This window comes from Tursiops truncatus, chromosome 19 (assembly GCF_011762595.2).
Source record: "Tursiops truncatus isolate mTurTru1 chromosome 19, mTurTru1.mat.Y, whole genome shotgun sequence".
NCBI classification, from domain to species: domain Eukaryota; kingdom Metazoa; phylum Chordata; class Mammalia; order Artiodactyla; family Delphinidae; genus Tursiops; species Tursiops truncatus.
Genome location: NC_047052.1, coordinates 19123094 through 19147482, shown reverse-complemented (window position 1 = coordinate 19147482; position 24389 = coordinate 19123094). Strand labels below are relative to the sequence as shown.

At 56.2% G+C, this 24389-nt stretch overlaps 3 protein-coding genes across 11 annotated transcripts; 2 read left to right on the top strand and 1 right to left on the bottom strand.

Moving 5' to 3' along the window:
- Window positions 1-6: 6 nt before the first annotated feature.
- On the top strand, window positions 7-4655 carry ELMO3 (engulfment and cell motility 3). Of its 5 annotated transcripts, none has more exons than XM_073796926.1 (20): window positions 7-335; window positions 470-510; window positions 609-681; window positions 879-929; window positions 1142-1311; window positions 1396-1495; window positions 1598-1749; window positions 1831-1909; window positions 2039-2089; window positions 2174-2296; window positions 2386-2517; window positions 2620-2721; window positions 2828-2936; window positions 3045-3181; window positions 3282-3445; window positions 3559-3671; window positions 3767-3871; window positions 3976-4058; window positions 4145-4231; window positions 4335-4472. In XM_073796926.1, the coding sequence occupies exons 1-20, from the start codon at window positions 258-260 to the stop codon at window positions 4341-4343; spliced, it is 1959 nt and encodes a 652-aa protein (XP_073653027.1). In that variant the 5' UTR covers window positions 7-257; the 3' UTR covers window positions 4344-4472. The 5 variants fall into 5 exon arrangements, with proteins under 5 accessions (XP_073653027.1, XP_033701272.1, XP_033701269.1 ...); XM_033845381.2 differs by having other exon boundaries at window positions 12-335; window positions 2237-2296; window positions 4319-4655; XM_033845378.2 differs by having other exon boundaries at window positions 13-335; window positions 4319-4655.
- A 3441-nt stretch (window positions 4656-8096) lies between these two features.
- Window positions 8097-14019, bottom strand: LOC117309134 (Leucine-rich repeat-containing protein 29). Its single transcript, XM_073796784.1, has 4 exons — window positions 13877-14019; window positions 10055-10233; window positions 9411-9997; window positions 8097-8258 (listed from the first exon to the last, which is right to left on the bottom strand). The coding sequence occupies exons 1-4, from the start codon at window positions 14017-14019 to the stop codon at window positions 8097-8099; spliced, it is 1071 nt and encodes a 356-aa protein (XP_073652885.1).
- TMEM208 (transmembrane protein 208) lies at window positions 8252-24383 on the top strand. Of its 5 annotated transcripts, none has more exons than XM_033845385.2 (8): window positions 8252-9152; window positions 11723-11914; window positions 21382-21626; window positions 22260-22355; window positions 23114-23173; window positions 23255-23391; window positions 23912-23996; window positions 24096-24383. In XM_033845385.2, the coding sequence occupies exons 3-8, from the start codon at window positions 21621-21623 to the stop codon at window positions 24231-24233; spliced, it is 522 nt and encodes a 173-aa protein (XP_033701276.1). In that variant the 5' UTR covers window positions 8252-9152; window positions 11723-11914; window positions 21382-21620; the 3' UTR covers window positions 24234-24383. The 5 variants fall into 5 exon arrangements, with proteins under 5 accessions (XP_033701276.1, XP_033701278.1, XP_033701277.1 ...); XM_073796948.1 differs by lacking the exon at window positions 8252-9152 and adding an exon at window positions 9553-9687; XM_033845387.2 differs by lacking the exon at window positions 22260-22355.
- Window positions 24384-24389: the final 6 nt, after the last annotated feature.

Genomic DNA, 24389 nt, shown 5'->3' with positions numbered 1-24389 from the left:
CCTACCACCGGGACTCCAACCCGGAACTACCCTCCGCTGGCTCCCTTGGGAAGGCCGCGGAACTAGCCTCTGCTCTGGCTCCCTTGGGAAGGCCGCGGCGCCTTGTCGGGAGTGGGAGCCTGGGCTGTGAGTGCGGGCCACGGGAACCAAGTCTCGGGCAGAGGAACACCTTCGTCCTCAGGGGCCTCAGACCAGGTGTGCCCTCGGCGGGAAGTTGCACATCTGGAAAGTACAGAGGCCCCCACCTCGGGTAGACTATGGTGCCCCCGCGGAATGTAGTGAAGATCGCCGTCCAGATGCGCGACGCCATCCCGCAGCTCATCCAGCTGGACCAGGTCACCCGGACTGTCTGGCCTCCGTCCACCCCACCACCTACCTCCGGGTTGCCCCTTTCCCCTCGAATAGCCCCCCCCCCCAGGCTCCTCCCCAACTCCCACTCCCATCCGGTGAGTGACTGTTCCACTTGTAGGCAAAACCCCTGGCCGCTGTGCTGAAGGAGGTGTGCGACGCGTGAGTGCGGGTCTGCCGGGGCATGCCGGGTGGCTGGTGGGAGGGCAGGAGGGAGAGGGCGCCCCCTACCCTCCTCGCTGAGCCTCTGCTGCCCGCAGGTGGAGCTTGCCTCACTCTGAGCGCTATGCCCTACAGTTTGCTGATGGGCACAGGAGATACATCACTGAGAACGTGAGTCCCCTCCCCGCCCCACATTCCACTCTGTGACCCCTTTAACCCACCTGGCTCTGACTCAGAGTCATCATCCCACTCTCTGGAACCTGATCTTTCTTTTCACTGACTCCCAAATCCTCCCTTATTGACAACCCCAATTAACCAATCCTCAGAGCCCTTCTTGACTTCTCTTCATTTTCTGCCATCTTTTCCAGAACCGCACGGAGATCAAGAATGGCAGCATCCTGTGCCTCAGTACTGCCCCAGTAATGTCCCTCCTGACCATGCCCTCATTCTGTGCCCCTCTGCTATGCCTCTTCTCTGCCCGCCACTGGCACCTGGGCCCTAGGTCTGGAGGCCCCAGCCCTAACCCCAGCTCCAGCCCAGTAGTGCCCCACCTAGTGGACACCCAAGTCCCCACATCCCCAGTTCCCACTCCTTACCTCCTCACCTCTGTTCTTGCTCCCACCCCTGGCAGGACCTTGAGGCTGAGCGGTTGTTGCGTGGGCTGCAGAGCGAGAGTTGTGAAGGGCGCCGGGAAGCCCTTCAGCACCTCGTTCTGCTGGCCCCAGACATGACCTTCACCCGGGAAGTCATCAGCCGTGATGGGCTTCAGAGACTAGGCTCCATCATTGAGGATGGGGACGAGTGAGCCCAGGGCTGTGGTGGGTGGTGGACATGGTGGGGCTGGGCCTCCTGGTCTGGTCCTCTCAGCCCCACATGTCTCCCCAGCCTAGGAGAGGTGCTGGCCCTCGCACTGAGGGCCTTCTTGGAGCTCATGGAGCATGGTGTGGTGTCCTGGGAGACGCTCAGCATCCCCTTTGTTAGGAAGGTGGGTGGGCTTTTCTAGGGGTAACAGGTGGGGGCAGTGGAGTGGTGTCAGGGTCTGGCCTTCCATGGTGCTGAGGTGGTGACAACCCCTGCTCCTCTAAAGGTGGTGTGCTATGTGAACATGAACCTCATGGATGCATCTGTGCAGCCCCTGGCCCTGGGGTTGCTGGAGAGTGTGACCTTGAGCAGCCCTGCCCTGGGCCAGCTGGTCAAGAGTGAGGTGCCACTGGATAGGCTGCTGGTGCACCTACAGGTGTAAGTGTCTGGAGGTGGGGTGCAGATGAGTGGAGCGGGGCTGGACCTTGGATGGCCGGCTGAGCCCTCTTCCTGTCTCAGGATGAACCAGCAGCTGCAAACCAAGGCCATGGCACTGCTGACAGCTTTGCTGCAGGGGGCCAGCGCTGCTGAACGTAAGGTGGGTGTCCAACCAGTGGCTGGATTGGTGGGGGGAGGAGCTGGTGGGCAGTGTGCTCCACAGTGGGCCTGCAGGATGGGTGCTCATGGTGGGGCTAAATCACCTGAGTCCCCTTCCCATCCACCTCAGCACATGCTTGACTACCTGTGGCAGAGAAACCTTCGCCAGTTCATCTACAAGGTAGGAAGGACCAGGCCAGGCAGACCCTTCCCCGCTCCTCTCCTCGTGGCCCACACTCACACCCGTGAACTGGCTGTTCTCCAGCACATCATCCATAGTGCAGCGCCCCTGGGCGACGAGATGGCTCACCACTTGTATGTACTGCAGGCCCTTACGCTGGGGCTGCTGGAGCCACGCATGCGGACGCCACTGGACCCCTACAGCCAGGTAGGTGCCTTTGGGGCACACGAGGCTGGGGACGGCTGGAGCTTGGCCTTGAATCTTCAATCTTAACACCACTCCAACAACGACCCCAGGAGCAGCGGGAGCAGCTGCAGGCCCTGCGTCAGGCTGCCTTTGAACCGGAGGGGGAGTCCCTGGGCACTGGGCTGAGTGCTGACCGTCGCCGTTCCCTCTGTGCCCGCGAGTTCCGCAAACTGGGCTTCTCTGTGAGTGACCCCTATCCAGCTCCCTGCCCTTGCCTCAACCCAGGGCTGCTGTTGTTCCAGAGGGCTGGGCCCTTCCTCAGCTGCCTCTCCCCCTTCCCCCAGAACAGCAACCCTGCGCAGGACCTGGAGCGCGTGCCCCCTGGCCTGCTGGCCCTGGACAACATGCTCTACTTCTCCAGACACGCGCCCAGCGCCTACAGCCGGGTCAGTGACAGGGTGGGGTGGGATACGGCAGGTTGCCACCTAGGCGGGGGGTCTCCACAGCCTCAGTCGTGACTCCCCACCCCGTCCTGTGCTCCCACCACCCCAGTTTGTGTTGGAGAACAGCAGCCGTGAGGACAAGCACGAGTGTCCCTTTGCCCGGAGCAGCATCCAGCTGACTGTGCTGCTGTGTGAACTGCTCCATGTCGGGGAGCCCTGTGAGTGGTACTGGGCACAGCATGTCCAGGAACGGGGGACGGAAGGGCAGAGAGGGCCAGGGGCTGCACACACTTTCTCCCTGAGCCCCTCCTGCCCCCCCGCTCCAGGCTCCGAAACTGCCCAGGACTTTTCACCCATGTTCTTTGGCCAAGACCAGAGCTTCCATGAGCTCTTCTGTGTGAGCATCCAGCTGCTGAATAAGACCTGGAAGGAGATGCGGGCCACTCAGGAAGACTTCGACAAGGTGCGTAGGGTGGGAACAGGGAAACCTGGGCCAGGGCGGGGGATTGTTCTGGGTCGGGGCCCAGAACTCAGGCCCTGAGCTAAGCTTGGGGTGGCCCCAGGTCACGCAAGTGGTGCGGGAGCAGCTGGCCCGCACGCTGGCCCTGAAGCCCAGCTCCCTGGAGCTCTTCCGAACCAAGGTGAATGCGCTCACCTACGGGGAGGTCCTGCGCCTGCGGCAGACAGAGCGGCTGCATCAGGAAGGCACACTGGCCCCTCCCATTCTGTGAGTTGGTGGGGATGGGTCCCAGTCCTAGCCCCCACCTTCCCTGCTGCCCCCTGGGCCTCACTCAGGCCCAGGTTGTCCTGTTCAGCGAGCCCCCTCCCCCCCTCCCCCAGGGAGCTGCGGGAGAAGCTGAAGCCAGAGCTCATGGGCCTGATCCGCCAGCAGCGTTTGCTCCGCCTCTGCGAGGGGACACTCTTCCGCAAGATCAGCAGCCGACGGCGCCAGGGTCATTGCTTGGGCAGTGGGGCTGGAGAGCGGCTGGGCTGGGGTCAGGGCGTGTCCCTCTCGTCACTCCTTCCCTCTTACCCTTTCTGCCCACAGACAAGCTGTGGTTCTGCTGCCTGTCCCCCAACCACAAGGTGCTGCAGTATGGGGATGTGGAGGAGGGCGTCGGCCCGCCCACCCCCGAGAGCCTGCCTGAGCAGCGTAAGGAGGGCAGGGTAGGGGTCAGACACCTGCTCTTCCCAGACCGCCGCCCCACCCCGGGACCGCCTGGGGTCCCAGTGGTCAGCCCTACCTTCTTCCTACAGTCCCTGTGGCCAACATCAGGGCACTGCTGACAGGCAAGGACTGCCCCCACGTCCGGGAGAAGGGCTCGGGAAAGCAGAACAAGGTGAGTGCAGTGGGGACCAGGGGCTCCTTCCCGCCCGCTCCTGCCGTGCCCCCTGCTTAGTGCTCCTGGCTCCCTTGCTTCCCCAGGACGTCTGTGAGTTGGCTTTCTCAGTCAGCTATGACCACGGGGAGGAGGAGGCATACCTCAACTTCGTTGCCCCATCCAAACGGGAGGTGAGTGTCCGGGCAGGCTGAGCAGAGTCGGGCAGACGGGCAGGGGAAGAGACGGGAAGGCCCTCATGGAGATGGCCCCATCCCCAGTTCCACCTGTGGACAGATGGGCTGAGCGCCCTGCTGGGCAGTCCCATGGGCAGTGAGCAGACACGGCTGGACCTGGAGCAGCTGCTGACCATGGAAACCAAGCTGCGGTTGCTGGAGCTGGAAAATGTGCCCATCCCTGAGCAGCCACCCCCCGTTCCCCCACCCCCCACCAACTTCAACTTCTGCTACGACTGCAGCATCGCTGAACCTTGACAGTGAGGTTGGCCAAGGGCCACAGCTGCTGCCACTGTGGTGGCCACAAAGGGTGGAGGGGGGAGAAGCACAGGCACCCTGACCAGCAGAGGCTGCAGCAGAAATAAAGTCTGCTTGGCTCTTAGACATGTGTTGAGCCAGCTCTGAACCCTGCAGGCTAAGCCTGCCTTCAAGCTTAGCTGGCAGATAAGATGAGGGCATCAGGCCAGGGCCACAGCTTGGGGCCACAAACCTGGGCAGCTACAGTTGAGGGGCTGGTGTTCCGAAGGACGGTGGGGACCGGCTGGCCCTGTTACCTTTCTCCAGCGTGAGTCCTCAGCCTCCCTCAGTGCTAGGCCTGCAAAGAAGGATAGTCTGGGGGCACCAGCTGAGAGAGGTCTGGGGCTGCCAGCCAGCTGAGGGTGAGGTGGTAGGGCAGGAGGCATTTCCCCAAGTGGATGCCTTTCTGGGCGCCATTAACAGGGGCCTAGTCTGGGAGCCATGTTTCCAGAAGAAGACTCCTGACAGTCTGAGCTCAGTCCTCAACCCTGCTTGGCCCTTCCCCTGCGTCATTTGTGGGTCGTGACGGCCTCCTGTTGAGAGGCGTGAAGGGAGAGATGTGAAGTTGGGTATGCTTTGTGCTGAAGGGCAAACTCAAGGTTCCAAAAGATGTCCCCCAGGCCAGTGGGAGGATGTAGGCTGATTCTGACAAGGGGGAATTTAGTGCAGCAAGCCTGCATTCTGATTAAAACCCAACTGCAGCAGCATGGGTGGGGTGGGGGCCACAGACAGGCCAGCTGGAGGTGAAGCTCGGAGGCTATGGTCACAGACCCCAAGCCTCTGAGGCGAAGAGGAGCACACCCACCCACAGGACCCACGGGCAGGCTGGAAGCTGCCAGCCACCACCCTCTGACCTCCTCCATGCCTCTCACTACCTCTCTTTCCCAGTGCCTCCTCAAAATATGTTTTTTAAGCGTTAACCATCACCATGTTACCTAAAAACTGATGATACGACACCTCCTTTGAAGAATGTTCTGGGGGAGTACTTGTTCCCTCTCTCTAGCTATGCTTCTGACTTGGGCATTCAGGGCCCCACATGCCCACTCCTGCATTCAGACTTCCCACCGCACTTAGAATAGTCCCTGTTGAGTTCAAGGTGCAAATGGGGAGCCCAAGTGCAGTTAAGTCTCCTAATACCATCAATTCTTCCTTCTCAGTGTCTCCAGTCCCTTGTTACAGGCCACCATCATCTTGGCAGGAACCTCCTGACTTCCTGCCTCCTGTCTCGCCCTTCCAATCTTCTCAATACCAACTACCACACTGCTTTCTCAAACAGGAAGCCGATCTGATTACACACTCACACACACACTGTCTCCCCTGTATTCTTCGGTGTCTCCCTGTTGACCGTGGATAATGGTCACGGTACCATGATTGAACAGAATCGAGATGGGTTGCAGACGCGTTGTGGTTTAGCCCTTTCAACAGAGTGCTTGTGGCTTACAGAGTCACAAGCATGTGGACCAAGGATGCTCGGTCCAACCTGGCATCCTCCCTGCCTGCCATGGGACTGGGACTACCCCTACACCCGGCGCCAGCTCTGGCCTGCCCATGTGCACCTCCCTGGTCCCTTCTGCCTAATTGTCTCCTTCCCTCCCTCCTCTTTTTTCACTGACTTGAGTCTTTCCTTGACCTCCCAGGCTAAGCTTATAGCTTCTGTCTCTGTTTAGGAGGTTGGACTAGACCTCTAATGACCCTTCCTACCCAGAGATGCTATCCTCTTTAGTGTCTTGTGTGTGCTGAAAACAGCCTCACTGACTCAGGCAGCCTTAATCACTGCTCCTGGGATCTGGCTGGGATGAGGGTACACAGACATGCCTTTGCTGCAGGACATGTCCTGGGGCTTGTGCTGGGGAGAGGCCTCTGGAGTCTCCCACCATGTGGGGAAGAAGCTAGGACCTGCTGGGGGCACCTGTAGGGCTTTGGGCCAGGTGTGAGGAAGAAACTGTCCCTCTGACGTTTCCTACACATTGTCCCTGGGCTGGGCTGCTTCATCTGAGGTGGGGAGGGAAGGGGCCCTTTGAGAACTTCGGACAAGGAGGTGAGATCTGGAATTTTTAATCTTGTTGGGTATACAACAAAGACTGTGGCTTGGCTGCTAAAGCTCAGTGCTGGTAGGGGGCTGGGAGAGCTGTGGGGAACAGTACAGGCCCTAGTGTGAGAAGGGGCAGGGCCAGAGGCACAGGGTCTGTTCCTCCCAACACCAGACCCAGCCCACCTGTGGGCCTGGCCTCTGGACCAAGGCCTGGACAGGAGAGCAGGAGCTGGCATTTCCAGGGGCCTGTGGCAGTGACATGTAGCTGGAAAAGGTTCCTGCCGGGCTGTGGGGCAGACTGGGGCAGGAAGCCCCTTGGGCTGCCCTGATATAGTCCCACCCTTAGTCCTAGAAAAGGGGTTTTTAGCTTGGGGAAGGGGCTCTGGGGCATGTAGCAGAGGGAGGTGGGAGGCACTGAGTCAAACTCCAGGTCAAGAGGCCAGGCCTCTGGAGGTGACAGAGGCTGAGCCACAGGGCTGGTTACTGACCTGGCCTCAGAGTGTTAGGGTCAGGTCAGCCTCTCCCACGAAGCGGGACTGGACGCAGGTCACCTCGGGCAGTTGGGCTTGGAAGCGCCTGACGGAAGCCATGCTAATGCCAGGACACATGGCCACATCTGCCATCCGGAGCTGCTTGCACGCCTGCCCAGTGGAACCCAGCGTTTCGCAGGGAGGCCACTGGGCGAGCGCTTGACCCAGCATGGGGCCCCAGCCCAGCCCCTACACTGTGCAGCACCGGACACACTCACTGCTCTGAGCGCTGACTGCACCTGGACAGGTTGAGGTGCTGCAGCCTTGGCCGGGAGCCGGCTGCCTGGACCCAGCCCTCGTCGCTGAGGCGGCTGCAGTGACTCAGCACCAAGCGCTCCACGCTGGGGCAGCCTCTGGCCGCAGCCAGCAAGCCCTTGTCTGTGAGTGCTGGCAACAGGCTCAGTGACAGCCGCCTCAGCTGGGGGACCTGGAGCACCTGCGAGGATGGCGGGGGGCGGGTGGTGTGGTGCTGGAGCCCTTCCAGCTTCCCCCACCCCCAGCCAGAGAAATGGCTACGGGCAGCAGAAGCCAATGAGAAATGACTTTTTCCAGGCAAAAAGTGGGTTGGCCCTGACCGCTGGTTTCAGCCGCAGGGCCTTCAGCCTATCCACATCCCCAGCCCCACACCTTGGTCAAACTGGCATCAGTCAGCTTGCTGCAGGCTGTGAGGTCCAAGTCCCGTAGGGCCTGCAGCGTGAGTAGGGCGGGCCCTATGGCCAGGGAGAAGGGTCCTTTTGCGGCTGGAGGCCCGATGCCCAGCTCTCAGGGTGGCTGTGAGAGGAAACCCCTGCTTCCCAGATTCCTCCTGAGTTTGGCCTTCAGCTGCTCCCAGAGACAGGCGCAGGAGGGGCAGGAGGGCAGCTGAGCCCAGGTACCGCCCCGCCCGCCATCACCTCGAGGGTCCCACACCTGTGGCCCCTGCAGAGTCTCCTCACTTGGTTGCCCCAAGCCCAGAAGCCCCCGGTCACGGAGCTCCTTGCACCAGGCCAGGTGCGGGACTGACAGGTGGGTGAAGTAGGTGCAGATGGCCTGCACGGTCCGGTTGGTGAGGGGCCACGCAGGAGGATAAGTCTAGCACCCTGAGGCTTGGGCCCAGCGCTGGCATCAGGGAGAGCACTGAGGCGTCCTAGGAGGGAAGTGGAAGAGGGAGAGGGCAATGGAGTGGTGGCTTGTGCCTGTGTCACCGGGCTTGGCGGGGGTCACTAGGAAGGTTCTGCCCAAGGTTCCAGCCCCACAGGCAACAGGAAGCTGCCACAGGGTCCACGGAAGGAAGCAACAATATCCCTGTGCTGGTGAGTGTCGGAGTGGACCTGGTGGGCTGCAGTGGTGGGAAACCAGGAGAAAAGCAAATGCCTAGATTGGCTGGGGCAGGAAGGATGCAGGTGAAAGTTTCTAAGGTGTTCACCCTGCCTGTGCTCCCAGAACCAGTGGTGGACATCTGATTCTCGCTAAGCCAATCAAATATGCTCCCTCTAGGACTGTGAGGTCACAGGGCGGGTAGGGCTGCCACCACCAGGAGCAGGAACTAAGGGCAGAACAGAGGAAGCTGCTTTGTAGAGGGATGCAGAGACACGGGAAGGCGGGGCCCCAGAGAGAGCAGCTGAGAGACGCACAGTGGTGAAGCCGTGAGGATGGAGTAGGGCAGGGGAAGAGGGGCACTTGGAGGAAAAGGCTGAGATGCTTTTCAGGTGGGCAATGCTGTGGGCACAGTGCTAGATTGAAGTAATAATCTGCTAAAGAGGAAGAGACTGACACTGCAGGAAGACAGGGACGCCACCCAGAGGGACAGGGCTGAGCCCTATTGAAGGAACTGGCTTCAGTCAAGAAATGACCCTTCTGCTCCCACGTCACGTTACCTCCCTCGGGCCCTGCCTGAACCATGACTGCTGTGTAACCTCGGTACCCCTTCCCCGCAGGGCTCGGTTCTGTCACCCCTTTCATCAGCCTTCCTGGCCCCCAGAACACCCACCCTCACTCCCCTTCCCAGACTGCAGTGGTCACCAATCACTTGGCTCGTGAGGTATGTGCCACCTTGTGGGCTGGGCCCCCTGGTCTCCTGGACCTCCCTCTACCTGGACCCACTGTGGGGCTGCGGGGAGGAGTGCTGGCAGCAGCCCTGTCTGTCTAGGCTCCTTTCCTCTTCCCGACTGTGTCCCCAGTTCAGCTCTAACTACTCCTTGGACACAAACACTGGGCGCCTCCCTGGCGCCACGCTCCCAGTTCCCCCAATCCCTGGTCCTGGTGAGGAAGGAAGGAAGGAAGGGAATGGGACGCTCACCTTGAGTGAGGAGCAGTAGGCCAGGCTGAGGGAGGCCAGTGGGTGTGGAGCTCCGCACACCAAGCCCAGGGCCTGGGCCGATTCCCGCCCTCTCACCAGGCAGCACTCGGCCATGTCGAGGCTCTGCAGCTCCCGCAGGCCCCTTAGGGCTGAGTATCTTGCATCCGTCAGCCGCTGCAGCTTCCTCAGGCTCAGGTGCCACAGGCGCCGCAGGCCCCAGCTCACAGCCAAGAGTGCCCCGTCAGCCAGTTCTGAGCAGCCGCTGAGGTCCAGGAAGGTAAGGCCTGGTTGCTGGTGGCAAAGGGTGGCCACAGCCTCTGTGGAGAGGTCCCGGCAGCTGTGCAGGCTCAGCTCCTGCAGCTGCAGCCCAGCCACCTGGCCCAGGGCCTGCAGGGCCTCGGGTGGCAAGCCAGTGCCACTCAGGCCCAGGGCGTGCAGCCTACCAGCCTGCTCCTTCACGAATTGCAGCAGGTTGCGGAAGGAGAGTTGGGAAGGGGAGGAATCCTGGGGGCCGATGGAGCCCTGGGCTGGGCCTGGCTCGAAGGTGAGGTGGCAGCAGGCCAAGGAGAGGCGCTCCAGGCTGAGAACTCAACTGCTGAGCCGGTTGAAGCTGAGATCAGTCAGGTCCCGCAGGCTAGCCAGACTGAGCTCATGGAGGCCGCTCAGTGCCTGCTGGACCCACTGTGCTGTCTTGGGCTGAGCTAGCAGCATGCCTGACGTGAAAAGGCTGTTGCAGCCACTGAGGTCAAGGAAACGCAGGGCCGGGCAGCCCAGGATCAGGGCCACGAAGGAGGCCTCTGTGGGGCTGCCCAAGGCACAAGCTCTGCAAGTGCAGGCCCAGGTGGTAGGCAACAGACTGCAGCACCTGGTGTGAAGCCGGCGAGCCATCCAGGTTAGTCAGGCTGATGCAGCAGATGCCCCTGAGACCCAGGCTCTTGACGGTCGGAAGGGAAGCAGAGGACACGGGGATGTTGTACCTTACGTTGGCCTATGGGACAGCAGCGGGCCTGGGGTTAACCCTCTGGTCTCAAGAGTGTGCTGGCCATCGGGTCTGGGGGCAATTCACTGGCCAGAATTTGAGGGCAGGTCAGGGAAGGGGTTTTCTACAATGGGGACCCACTGTGGTGTGTGGTGTCATGTGTGCTTGAGGGGGTGCTGTTGGGAAGTGGAAGCTGGGAGGATGGGTCCCACTGGGGGTCCAAGGGGATGACTACGAGGGGAGGACAGGAAGGTTAGTGACGGACGGGACTGAATGCCTATGGAGGGCCTGGGCCAGAGTGGGGACTTAGCATGCTGAGTACAGGAGGGCTGGGGGGGACCTGGAGGAGAGCCAGAGAAGCCCCCCGGCAGCAGGAGGACAAAGTATGCTGGACCTCAACTTTTGGGACTTTCAGAAGGTGGCCCTGAGACCCATGGACTCGGCTCCAAATCCAGGTCCTCAGCTTGGCCTTAGCTAAGCAGTCAGCCTCCCCCACTTTCGCGAGAGCATATAAATAGCCCTCGGAACAGCTGAGGGCGGGAAGAAGGTACGCAGGTGTTGCTCAGCACAATCCCCCGTGGCCCAGATGCCAGAGATCTGGGACAGGCAGTGAGGCCAAGGTCCCCTGGTGGCCACACACATTCAGTGTCTCAGCCACATGAATGTTTGCAAAAATGGGTTTTGTGTGTGAGTGAAAACGTGCTCATGCACTGAGTGTGGTGTGCGCATGCGTAGGGGCGTGGGCGCGCTCACAAGTGTAGGCCCTTCAGGCTCGAGAGTTCAAGACGTGCTTGTGAGCCCTGGGGCTCTTTAGAGGGTCTGTCGTATCTGTCCAGGTAAGGAGGGAGAAGCGTCCCGTTTCTGTGGGCAGGAGTTCATAGGATGAATTTCAGAGGCAGGGAGGAAGCTGAGTTGGCCCTGCCGTAGAGGAACAGGGGAGCGAGCGCGGGGAGCACACAGTCGGAGTTCGGTGGGGAGTTGGGTGGGGCCGGGAGGCAAGCTCAGGGCTAAGTTGTTGTGGGAAAAAGCTGGCTTGTTTACGAGTTTGGGGAGCCCCCAGTGAGGGAGATGTTTTCGTGGAACCTTCCCTGATCTTGTGCCAGAAGGAGCCAAAGGACAGTAGCTACAGGAATGTGTGGAACTGGTCTGTGGGGGGAGGGAGAAGAGGACTTGGCTTCTAAAATCCTAGCCCCATTTCTCTACCCCTGACCAATGCCCAGGTTGCAGGCAAGTGGTACTCAAAGGCTCTTGTTTTCACAAGCAAGCTCCCCAAAAAACCTGTCCTGTGAGTAACGGCAAGAACAAGCTGACATTCCCTGCTTGTTCCCCACAGAACATCATCAAAAAGGAACCAGAAAGGTAGAAATGACGCCTAATACGCACTCCTGTTGATAAGATACTTATCAACAGGATTCTCCCAGGAAGACGCACGGAACTCATTCCCAGGTGTGGAGAATCAGCCTGGCTTCTGCCCCAGAGAGAAGCAGCTGACTATGGCTGTCCTCACGGGAAGGAGGAGCGTACGGTAAGAGGGAGACCAGCGCCGGGCGAATTTCACGGGAATCAGGGTGTCAAACCAGGTTCCCATTTCAGACCCTGTGGTCAGTATGGATGAGAGGAGCTCTCCCCACAGATTCCCCGCGTGGACACTGGGAGACAGTGGGGTAGTAGGGACTCCGAGGACCTGGGTCCCTCTCTCAGATTTAAGGAGAGCTGGGGAAGATCTCAGTGTGTGAGGTTCGGGAGGGTACCGAAAAGATCAGGGAGAAAAGGTTCTAGAAAGGAAAGGTAAAGCGTGCCTCCAGCCCTTTCAAAGCCCTGCAGTGACGACAGATGAGCCAATCTGATGATGAGTAGAATGAACTCTGGCTGGGGGAGTGCAGAGCGGTGCTGGTTGCCAGGCAGCACCTGCCCCCAATAGTCACATGCCACCCCCGCAGGCCCCAGCTCCAGCAGCCTCCAGTCTTCCTTCTTTCCCTGTCTTCCTGAGCCCTGGCTACCAGGAAAGTTCTTCCCTCTCCCAACTGCCTTCCTGTGAACAAGGTAGATGAACAGCCCAGCGTCCAAGTACAGGGCTGGCAAGTGGCAGCAAAAGCTACCCAATAATGGGGCAGGGCCTGGCCTAAAGGACTTCCAGCTATGGGGCCAGGGTGAGATTTTAGACTGCCTCCTTGCTCCCCACTGTTTTTCTTGGTGGGGAGGAGGAAGCCTCTAAGCCATCACCGAGGTGGTCTACCTGGGACTCAAATACAGGAGCCCAGGAGCAGCCTATTAGGGATAATTATCATCTGTGGGGGCAGAGCAGCAGGCTTCTGGGTTCTGGTCCTTGGCCCCAGTGTAGGAAAGTCCCCCTTCCCAGGCCCTAGGAAGATGCTTCTAAAGTCCTAAGGGAGGACTACACAGGTACCTGCTCCAGCTTCAGCCGCCCCATCACAGAGGGGCCGACTAGCCCCCTGGGCTCCTCCCTTTCCAATGCCGGCATCTTAAGAGTAAATGCGAAATCATTTGGAAAATGCCCTAAACTTGCTAAAAGCAATACATGTCCCTTGACTGTGAGAGGCCAGGACTCTGTCATAACTACTGAAGTCCTGAGCTGAGATGGCAGGCCTGTGTGCAGACTTGAAAAGCCATCTGACGGAGACGTGGCCCTCCTGTCTGCTGGCACAGGAATCCAAAGTTAACACGCCTGTTTTCCAGAAGCCCTTTGAGAAAAGATATGCCCTGGTGCCCAGGGGCTTTGGTCTCCAGAGAGGAGTCAGACCTTGGGGGTCATTTCCAGAGGCGTTATAGACGCCTTGGGCAGGAGAAGGCCGCAGGGGGTGGGAGCCGTCCTGAGTTCTTCAGTGACCAGCCCAGTGGCAGGCAAATAGCACCCCCGCCCTGGTACGGACAGAGCCTGGGTATATTGTTGGGGTGCTGCCTTTGTCTACCTTCTTATTTGAGAAAAAATGGAATTAAGTGGGGGCAGGTCAGGGAGAATAAGAAGTCGCCAAGTCTAGTATCCTAGCCTGGCCTGGAGTCATATAGGCCCCAGCTTGGCCTTGGTCAGCCAGAATCTTCTGTAGCACCTACTAGCTGGGGCTCCACCTCCTTATCAAGCTGCTGAGCCCTGGGAGATGGTTCCTGCCAACAGGGTTCCGCAGATTGGTCTCTGGGACATGGTGCCGGCAGGGCCCTAGATGCTCAGGTATCTGTGGCCTGGCTTCCCAGCACTCCCAGCCCTGGGGGTGGAGTGGGGGACTGAGTTTTGCAGAGGCACCAAACGGGTCTTTGTCAATGTTCTATCTGGAGTTCCGAGTTAGCTGGAGAAGCCCCAGTGCTAAAATGGTAGACTCTACGATCCCAAACTCTGACCCTGGTCTCCTCCTTTTCCTCCCTCCCTTACTCCTATACCAATCTCACCTTTATCCCCGGGGACTGACTGCCCACTTGGCTTCTTCTATGCTCTCCTTCTTTGCTGGACTCCAAGAGGCCTCCCCCGGATTACCTCTCCTCAGGGTCCTTGTGGCCCTGCCCGTCATGCTGCTGTCTGTGCCCATTCTCCTTGCCCCCTGCCTGGCCAAGGATGATGAGACCGCTGCCTCCTCTGGGTGTGTGCTGGGGATACAGAATTCTGCCCGAGGAAGCCATGGCCTCCCCTCGTGCCTGCACTGTCAGCACTGGCCTGCCCACTCCCACCTACTCACTGCCTCCCCGTCTCTTCTCACTCCCCTCAGACTTCCCTCCAAGCCCACTATCTTCTCCAGCCCCTGATGCTACTGTAGCTCCCTCCCCTCACTCCAGCCTTCTCCGAGATGACCTGACCATTTCAAAAAGAAACCAAAGCCCCTTAGGTGAGAAGGCCCTCCCTTTTCCCTGTTCACATCCACCAGCCCACCCCTGGCAGGACCCATCCTAACCTCCTTCCCTCTCCTGCTCTTTGGTTCGGGGTGACCCCCTTCTCCCGGCCTACTGAGTCTGTCCCCCACCCTCTCCTCTGAGAACCCTGCCTTTCCACTGCTCGTTCCCCAGAGTCCACAAACACCCCAGAGTCTTAGCAAAGGCCTCCCTTGATCCTGCATCCCCTCTTCTCACCTTTCATCCCCTCCCCTCCACTGTCAAGCTTCTTGGAAGCACATGGGTGCCCACACCCACTGTGGCCACCTCTTTACCATGGCTTTGCCCACTTACCCCTCCACCACTGTCCCCACAGAATCACTCATTCCCAACAACAGCTCCTCTCTGGCAAGGTCACCAGCATCTGGGGGCTCCCCTGAAGACTTCCCACAAGTGTCCTCTCTGCCATGCCATGCTGCCTGCTATGGATGGCCAGTCTCCCCTGATGCTCTCTCCCACTGGGGGTTCTGAGACTCTGCCCTCTTGGCTCTCCTACCTTCTAGGCTGCTTTCCATTCAGGGTCACCAAAGAAGAGAAAGGCCCAGTCCGTAGACCAGTGGGTTATCCATGGGTTGTTCCATTCTAACACACACACACACACACACACACACACACACACACACACACACACACACACACACACACACACACACACACACACACTTTCCCTCCACGTGCACCCAGCAGACTTCATCCCATTCCAACTACTTTGTTTTCCACACCTTCTTCCTGAGCAGCAGATACTGGGAGCCATGATCTGATGGACCTCTCTCCGGATTCAAGGATGCAATATGCCCAAATCTGAGTTTACTGTCTTATTGCTGGTCTCTGGCCCTTCTCCTAAACTCTCAGTGCCCTCTACCACATCACCTAAGTCAGAAATCTGGGAGTCATCCTAGACCGCTCCCTCACATCCACAGTGATGAAAGTCCTTTCCATTCCATCTCTTCGATACATTGTAATATGTCCCTCTGCTCCCCCCTCATTGCTCTGCCTTAGTTCAGGTGTCCTTATTGTCTGTCAGAAATATATTAAGCAGTTTCCTCCTGATCAGGGTCCGGGCCTCCAGTCTCCCTGGCTCCAGTCTATCCTTGGTATTGTCACCAGGGTGGTCCTTACAAAAGGCAATAGACGACACTCTTCAGGCCCTTTGATGGTTCGCCACTGCACAGCATGGAGACTGAGCTTCCTGACTGGCACTCAAGCCCTTCTATTGTCTCATGCTCCCCTGGCTGGGTTCAGCTGTTTTCTGTTTATTTTTGGCAGGGGTGGGTGGGGTGGGTGGGGCTGGCCCCTCACCTACTCCGGCTTGTCTGTTTAGCCAGCATTTATTCCTCTCTGGAGATTTAGCCCAAGCGTCCCCTTCTCCATGAAGTCTTTCGTGAATCTTCTCTCTGCATCCTTGGTGTGCCTCATACGATTGTGAGTGCAGCACCCTACCCCCTCCTTTTGGCTTGTGCTGTCTCCCTCTCACTATCAACTCTGGGTGCTGTGTCAGCCCCAGCCCTGCACTCCTAGGGCTCAGCAGAGTGCAGTATCACCACCTGAGTGAGTGAGGCCCCTCCCTGTGTCTCTGGTAACTTCCCATCTTCCTCCTGCTGTGTGAATATTCCAAACCTCTGCTGAGGCCCTGGCCTCTGCCTCCTACTTACTCCCCTAAGACAACCTGGCCTCCACGGTCACCACACAAAGAACCCACCAGCCTTTAAGGAACTGCCTCAGCAAACAGCTTCACATTGCCACCCCCACCCCTTCACTTCCTCAGGAGAGGTGACATCCTCTCCATCCTACCCAAGACCAAGCCTTGTTCACTGAAGCCTGTCTGGCTGCCACCTCAGGTGGTGGCTGCCATTCCTGACCTCTCTCCTCCCTACACTCACTAGTGACTCCTTCAGCACATAAACACATTAGCGATTTCTCCCAGTTAAAATCCTTTGTTTAGCCCACCTCAACTTCTCTTTACAATTCTATTTATTTTCTTCTTTTCATGGGGAAATTTCTTGCAAGTGAGGTCATCCTCTACATATCCTTTCTTCTCTCATTCACTCTTCAACCTACCTGGCCTTTTTCCCCAGATGCCAAATGTTACTGAAGCCATTGGTGACCACCCTGTATGTCAAACATCACGGACACTATCTGTTTTTTATTTTCTGGACTCTTTGTGGGATTTGACACTGTTACTCATCCACTCAACACTTGAAATGCTCTTCACCTTTGACTTGTGTGTCCTCCTCTCGCTGGGATCTCCTCAGCCCCCTCTGTAGGCCCCTCCTCCTCTCCGTGCCTTTGGACTGGTGTCCGCTTGGGGGCATTCTCTGTGGCCTGCTCTTCAGGGCTCCTCGCGCTCTCCCTAGGGGAAGGGACTCAGATCCGTGGCTTAAACGCCCACCTGTTCTTTAATGACACCCACATATATATTTATTACCTAGACCCTTCTCTTGAATTCCTCTCTCAGAAACCCAACTGCCAACTGGATCTCACCATTTAGATGTCTTATACTTCAAATTTTCAACAAGTTCAAATCAAATTCCTTTAGACACTAAGCTCAATGACACTGGAGAGAGAACTCAACAACAGACCCTACTTAAACACACACATTTAATATATGACAGACGAGGCTTCCAACTCATTATACATAAATGGTATTTGGGCTATTTGAAAACTAATCAGTTTAGCTCCTTACCTTAGAGCATAAATCAAAATAAATTACACCAATAAAAAATATAATTAATATAAAAATTCAAACCATAAAACACAAGAAACAATTTTGCTGTGAGCCCAAAACTGATCTAAAAAGTAAATTCTAATTAAAAAGAAAGACACAAAATATAAGTGTATATTTATCAGATCTCTGAAGAGAGGCAAAGGATCTCTAAAGCAATGGAAGAAATAAGAAAGAAAAGAAGTTCAGAATCAACAACCTAGAAATTTAACCTCATAAACACATATCTACAAATCAAATTAAAAGGCAAATATATTAGGAATGTATTTCAATAAATATGTAAAAGGTTAATCTCTTTAATTATAAAAAGTTCATACAAATGGATAAGAAAAATACTAAGACCCCAATAGTTAAATGGACAAGGAACACAAATACACAAAAGAGGGAAATGTAAATGGTCAGCTCATGAGAAAACTGTTCAACCTCAGTGATAATCAAAGAAGTCAAAATTGAAACAAAGAGCTATCATTGCTGCCCTTCAAACGAGCACAGATGCCTGCATTCACCTCCTAGTGGGCTGTCTCCCTGCACTCCGACTCGCCCTCTCAGTCCACTCTGCACTGCAGATGTCTAAGACACAAATCACCACGTCACTCCCCTGCCTCATATTTCTTTAAAGGCCCCACGATGATAACCAGGAGAAAGTCCCAGCAATGCCACCTGGCACCTCTCTTGCTGTCTGACCCCTTTCTAGCCTCATCTCCCACCACTTCTCACACACCTAAGTTCCAGTCATAGGGAACCTGTGTGGTCGTTTCCAGACCTATTTCACATTTTGGTGCCTTCACCTGTGCTGATATGAGTTCTGGAAGACCAACCTTCATCCTCATCCTATTCCTTCAGGAAGCCTTCCCTGAGGCTGCCAGTCTCCTTCGATGTCCTTCTTCATGTCCCCATGGCACCCTTCATTCCAGTGTCACAGCACCGAGCACACGACATCATGATCACTCACATATTTGTGTTTCTCCTTCACTGGACTAGGAGCTTCTCAGGGGAGTTTTATTCATCTGTAGAGCCCCAGCACTGTACCCAGAGTCAAGCATGTATGAATAAGTATGCAGGAATGAGTGGATGAATGATGCATGAGCAGGGCCAGGAGCAAGCTGAAGTGAGAATGGGCCAGGTGAGGGCGGGTACCTTACCTCCCGAAGGGCATTCTGGGCTGCACAGCACCAAGCCCGACTCACGAGGGAGGCCTCTTTCTGATCTGACAGAGGCAGGAAGCTCAGAATATATGTGAGCATCTGAGGGAAAAAGAATGGGCATTGGGGGCTGTTAGTGCTGGTGGGGGCCTTTGGAACCTTCTCCAGCTGATAGCACAGTAGGTCAGAGGGGACTAGAGCACTGGCTTCTAGTTCATCTTGGATCCTAAGCTTCATGGAGTCTTCACTTCCCCTCTCCAGCCGCCAGGTATCTTTACTGGGAACAAACCTCTCCTGAGCACCACCTGGATGCAGGTTTGCTCTGACTGATAAAAATCAAACTTCCTGCTCAAGTTGGTAAAAAGAACCTGGGCATTGGGACCAGATAAACCTAGTTTAGATCCTTATTCTCTCAAGTGACCTCTCCGAGCCTTATTTTCCTTATCTATAAAAAGACAATTGTAGTGAGATTTAAATGGGTTGTTGTGACAATTAAATAACATGGTAAAGTGTCTTGCATAGGATCTAGAACACAGCAAGTCAGGTGTTCCTTCTCTGATCTTCAGGAAGTTACACTGGGACCGCACTCTTTTCCCATCTTCTTCACTGCCAACTAGGCTACTCAGCTGACTGTTAAGATTCTCAGCAAGAAAATCTTAACAGCCTGGTAGGCTTAGACTCTCACTCCACCTACGCTCTGTGAGGCTGGGGGTGCGTGGGAGTGGAGGCCCTATTAGGGACTGGGGAAGGGAGTTGCCTGTGAGACCAGGAATTATCTGATATTAACTATTCTTTTCTTCTGGAATCTTCCCTCCTTGACTTCTGTGATGCTGTGTTTTCTAGGGCTCCACTCACCACTCCAACTGCCCTGTTTCTGGATTCTTCTGTGGCTCCCAGGGTTCAGACCTGGGCCTTTCAGTCTGTTACTTTCCAGGATAATAAATTCATTTGCATGGCTTTAACAGTTACCTCTATAGGAATAACCAGCAATTCAATATGGACATATTGTTTTATCATTAATGTGCTAGTTTAGTATTGCCAACTCTCCACAGGATTCTTCATCCAAATGTTTTACCGTCACCTTCATCTCAACCTCAGTCCAAAGCAGCCCCTCCTCCCAACTTTCCAGCCCCTGAGCTTCAATGCCAACAGTGCATCTCACCTGATGATCCTGATAATACTGTGTACTCTTCATGCTCTTCTGTCCCTTGCTCTCAGATATAGGTGTAAAGCACAGGCTTTAGGCCAGGCTAACTTAGACTCATTCAAATCCCAGCTCCACAGATTCCTAGCTGTGTGACCTCAGGCAAGGTACTTGAACTCTCTGAGCCTCAGTTTCCACACCTGTAAAATGGGGATATTAAAAATCTAGATCATAGTCTTATGATGGGGATTAAATTATATATACATAATATAATTTTTATATATATATATATTTAATAGATATAATATGCTTCACATCTAGTAGGTTGTCCATAAATGGTTCCTGGATTGCTGTTACTAATATTTCTGCCTTTGAAAACTTACCACCTTAGTAGCCCAGATCTTCATCACCCCTGCCTTCATTCCTTCCACAATTTCCCACCTGATCTCCCTGCATCCAGGCTCATCCTTGCTAATCATTCCTCACAATGCAACAAGGTTAATTTTCCTAAAACACAGCTTTCAGTCTCAGTGCACTCCTGATGAAAACCTTCAGGGTTTCCCAGTCCCCTCAAGACAAAATCTCTTCTCCTGGGTCAGCACTGCCAGGCCTCCATGCCTGACTGGACCCCTGATTCCAGAGCTTCCACAATCCAGTCTCCTCACTGTCCTACAAACACAGCATGTCTATTTCCTTATTTCCTTTTGCCTATGTGGACCTTTTCCCCAGCCCACTCTGATCTCTTCTTTCCTTCTCTGATCCTAGTACACAGAAGGTACTCAGTCAATACTTACTGGATTGCATTAAGTAAGGATGGACAGTCTTTTACCTCTATTTTCACCAAAGGTTTGCTCAAGGAAGGGGTGGGAAGATAAAGCAGATCATTACTGAGAGGAGAATGACTGGGGAGAACAGCCTCTGGACCAGGGAGGCTAGGCATGGGCAAGAGAACACCGATGGGGACTGGGACTGATCACGCCCCTATCCCCAAGGGGAGGCAGGAAAACCTGACTGAGCCGAGGTAAGATAGTGGCCATCCTGTCTTCTGGGGCTCAGCAGTCAATCCAAGGAGCAAAGGGAGGGCAACAAACCTGTCCTCCCTGAGGGGAGGAAGCATGATTCTTTGAGCTGAGAAGCAGGGAGGCCTTTCTAGAGGGACCAGAAGAAGCAGTGATAAGGGTGGAGTGGCCACCCAACGAACCCCATCCCAAGGAGCTACTAGAGATATGACTGGTCATCTCTGAGATCTATGGGGATGGAACAGATATCCTCCGGGGCCAAAGGGGGAAAGGATGCCATCGCAGGGGGCTCACTGGGGTTGGAGCAGTCCTGTATTTGCTAAGGGAAAGGAGCACCATTCCAAGGGCTGATGGGGAAAGGGTGGCCTGTCTCCCTTGGGCTGAGGGGAGAGGGTTGCCAGCTCTCAGGGGAAAAGGGATGAAGAGACCATCCCAAGAGGCCACTGGGGACAAAACTTATCATCTCTCTCTAGATAACAGCGGCAGAGTGGTCTTGCTCCAGGCTAAGGAGAGGGAGCAAACATCCCATGGGGTGAAGGAAGCAGGGATGGCCATCACTAGGGGTCGAGGGAGCGGGGAGCAGGCCTGTCCCCGGTGAGGGAACTCAGAGACCATGCCCGAAGTTGATGGGAGGGGGCAGTCTGTTTTCCACCGCCAGGGGAAGGGGCAGCCGTCTCTCGGGGAGGAGGGAATAGAGCGACCATTCCAAGGGGCCAATGGGGATAAGATCGGTTTAACCTTCGGGGATGATGGGATGGAGCGGACATCTTCCAGAGCTGAGGGGGAGGGGCGGCCATCTCAAGAGATGCAGGGTAGGCAGAGGCCCTGTCCTCGCTGAGGTGACAGAGCGGCCATCTCTTGGGGCCGATAGGGAAGGAGAGGATGGTCGCCCAAGGTAAGGGGATGGGGTGGCCCAAAGGCGGGGCCGTTACCCATAGCCAGCAGGTCCTTGGATCTCCCGGGCTGGTTGTTTCCGCCAGACGGGCGGGGCCCAGGCGAGCTGTCTGACAGCCGCTCTCCACAGCCTGGGACCCCGAGGGCGGGGCCTGTCCCGAGCTAGGCCTGAGGGCGGCCTCCTCTCACCTCCAGGGCAGAGATTCAGCCATCGCATCCCTGCCGCCTCCGCCCCCGCGCAAGGCTTTCTGGGAAGTGAAGTCCCACCGACTCTGGCGGGCGGAGCTTGGGAAGGAGGTGGATTTCCCACTTCCGTCCCAGTTGCTTACGATTTGGGTCTGCACCGGAAGTGCCTGTGCAGCAGATGTGGTACCAACTGAGTGCTGTTTCGGTCGCTCTCCCATCTTTCCCCGGCTGGGTATTTGCGTCGCACCATGGCGGTAAGGAGGGCGAGTAGGGCGGGGTCCGCAAGGCAAAGCACTCTCGGGGGGCCGGGAGACTGAAAACAGAGGAAGGACATCAAGGGCAGTGGGTCGGCCAGAGGGAGGTGCCATCCGGTGGCTGGACCGTACTAGATTAAGCGGGGGAGTGGAGAGGCGCAGGAACGTACCAGAGCTGGTGCCGGAGAGGGGTGGGCGTCGGTACCAGACAGTGTCAGGACTAGCTGGAGATCTGAGGGGCTTGAGGCGGGGTAGGCGTTAGCCCAGATCTGGTTTACTCTAGCAGAGGCCGGAGAGGGTCGCCATTCAAGCCCCCTCAGGGATCCCCTCTGAAGGGTTTGTCAGCCCAAAACTGGGCCTTATCAGAGGATTCAGGAGATACCAGCCTAGTGCTGGATTGTTCCCAGCCCGAGCAGGAGGCGGTCATTGCTGGGTGTGCTGGAAAGATGCTGTCAGCCCTAAGCAGGATGGTTTGGAGGAGGGGTGGACATCCCAAGAATTGTGCTAGCTTTGAGCACCGCGGAGACTCGACTGAGGTGCAGATGAAACTCTGTAGCTAACCGGAATGGTGGGGAGGATAAGGAAGACCCTGGCTGATGAGAGTTCTGACAGCATCTCGTCATCTCTCTGCAGCCCAAGGGCAAAGTGGGCACGAGAGGGAAGAAGCAGATATTTGAGGAGAACAAAGAGACCTTGAAGTTCTACCTGCGAATCATACTGGGGGCCAATGTAAGTGCCTCCCTCCTTGCTTCTGTGCCCACCCAATGTTCCATAGCCCTCAGCTCTGTTTGGTGGGGTGGAGTGGTGGCAGTGTATGACAGCTAAAGCTCCAAAAGAAAACTCCAACTAAAAGTAAATGAGAAAGGATCGTGGCACAGAGAAAGTGCTGAATAGTCAAAACAAAAAACCAAAAACGAAATGAGGGTGTGAGTCTCAGATTGACTGGAGAGCCCTTCCCATCCTAAATACACAGGGGCTTCTTTCCTGGGCTGAAATGTCGGAGGGGAGTCTGGGTATTCAGGAAGCAGACCTCTTCCCCCAACCGTATAAGAAACGACTTGTCTTCTTTCATCACCTGGCCTAATATCTTGGTCAGAGTCGAGGGAGGTCCATGGTTTAGTAAGCTTTTTAGATTTCTTTTTCATTAAAAATTAAAATTTTTATTATTTATTTATTTATTTATGGCTGCATTGGGTCCTTGTTGCTGTGCATGGGCTTTCTCTAGTTGCGGCGAGCGGGGGCTACTCTTCGTTGCTGTGCGCGGGCTTCTCGTTGCGGTGGCTCCTCTTGTGGAGCACGGGCTCTAGGCACGTGGGCTTCAGTAGTTGTGGTGTATGGGCCTAGTTGCTCCGCAGCATGTGGGATCCTCCCGGACCAGGGATCGAACCAGTGTCCCCTGCATTGGCAGGCGGATTCCTAACCACTGCGCCACCAGGGAAGTCCCTAGTAAGCTTTTGATCACAGCCTGATCCTGTGTCTGCTTACAGGCCATTTACTGTCTTGTCACCCTGGTCTTCTTCTACTCATCTGCTTCATTTTGGGCCTGGGTAAGTGTCCTGCATCCTGGGAAGTGGGTAAGCACATAGGGTCAGTGGCTGGCCTTTGATACCCCCATTCTTGTTCGGCAGATGGCCCTGGGCTTTAGTCTGGCAGTATACGGAGCCAGCTACCACTCTATGAGCTCGATGGCAAGGGCAGCCTTCTCTGAGGATGGGGCCCTGATGGATGGTGGAATGGATCTCAACATGGAGCAGGGCATGGCAGAGTGAGTGTCCCCCGCTGTCAGCCCAGGTGAGCGGCGCCAGGGCTGGGGTGCTGGGGCCCAAGACCCACAGCTACCTGTGGAAGGGTGGAAGGGAGTTGAACTAGGGCCCATCTATTATTTTTGTTTTTATTTTATTTTTTTGCGGTACGCGGGTCTCTCACTGTTGTGGCCTCTCCCGTTGCGGAGCACAGGCTCCAGATGCGCAGGCTCAGCGGCCATGGCTCACGGGCCCAGCCGCTCCGCGGCATGTGGGATCTTCCCGGACCGGGGCACGAACCCGCGTCCCCTGCATCGGCAGGCGGACTCTCAACCACTGCACCACCAGGGAAGCCCCTGTTTTTTTAATTGAAAAAAATTTTTTTTTTTTTGGCTGTTCTGTGCGGCTTGTGGGATCTTAGTTCCCGGACCAGGGATCGAACCTGGGCTCTCAGCAGTGAAAGCATGGAGGCCTAACCACTGGACCGCCAGGGAATTCCCCGTCCACTATTTTTGGCCCTTGCAGCCTCCCTTCTATCCACAGGCACCTTAAAGATGTGATCCTACTGACAGCTATTGTGCAGGTGCTCAGCTGCTTCTCCCTCTACATCTGGTCCTTCTGGCTTCTGGTACGTGGGTCGTGGGCCTCCCAACGAGGAGCTGGGGCATCTACCCCTTCTCTTCTTTCATTTCCTGCACCTGGCTTCAAGCTCCCTTTTCTCTCCTAGGCGCCGGGGAGAGCCCTTTACCTCCTGTGGGTCAATGTACTGGGCCCTTGGTTTACAGCAGACAGTGGCGCCCCAGCACCAGAGCACAACGAGAAACGGCAGCGCCGACAGGAGCGGCGGCAGATGAAGCGGTTATAGCCACTGACGTTGTGGCTACAGGTTTCTGGGCCCCGGGTGGCTCTATCAGGCTACATGGCCCCCATGCCAGGAGCAATGAGGGCCTAGTCCAAGGGCCAAAGGCAGTCTAAGGTATAGGATTGGTGAATAAATGGCTTACAATGTGGATAATGGTTG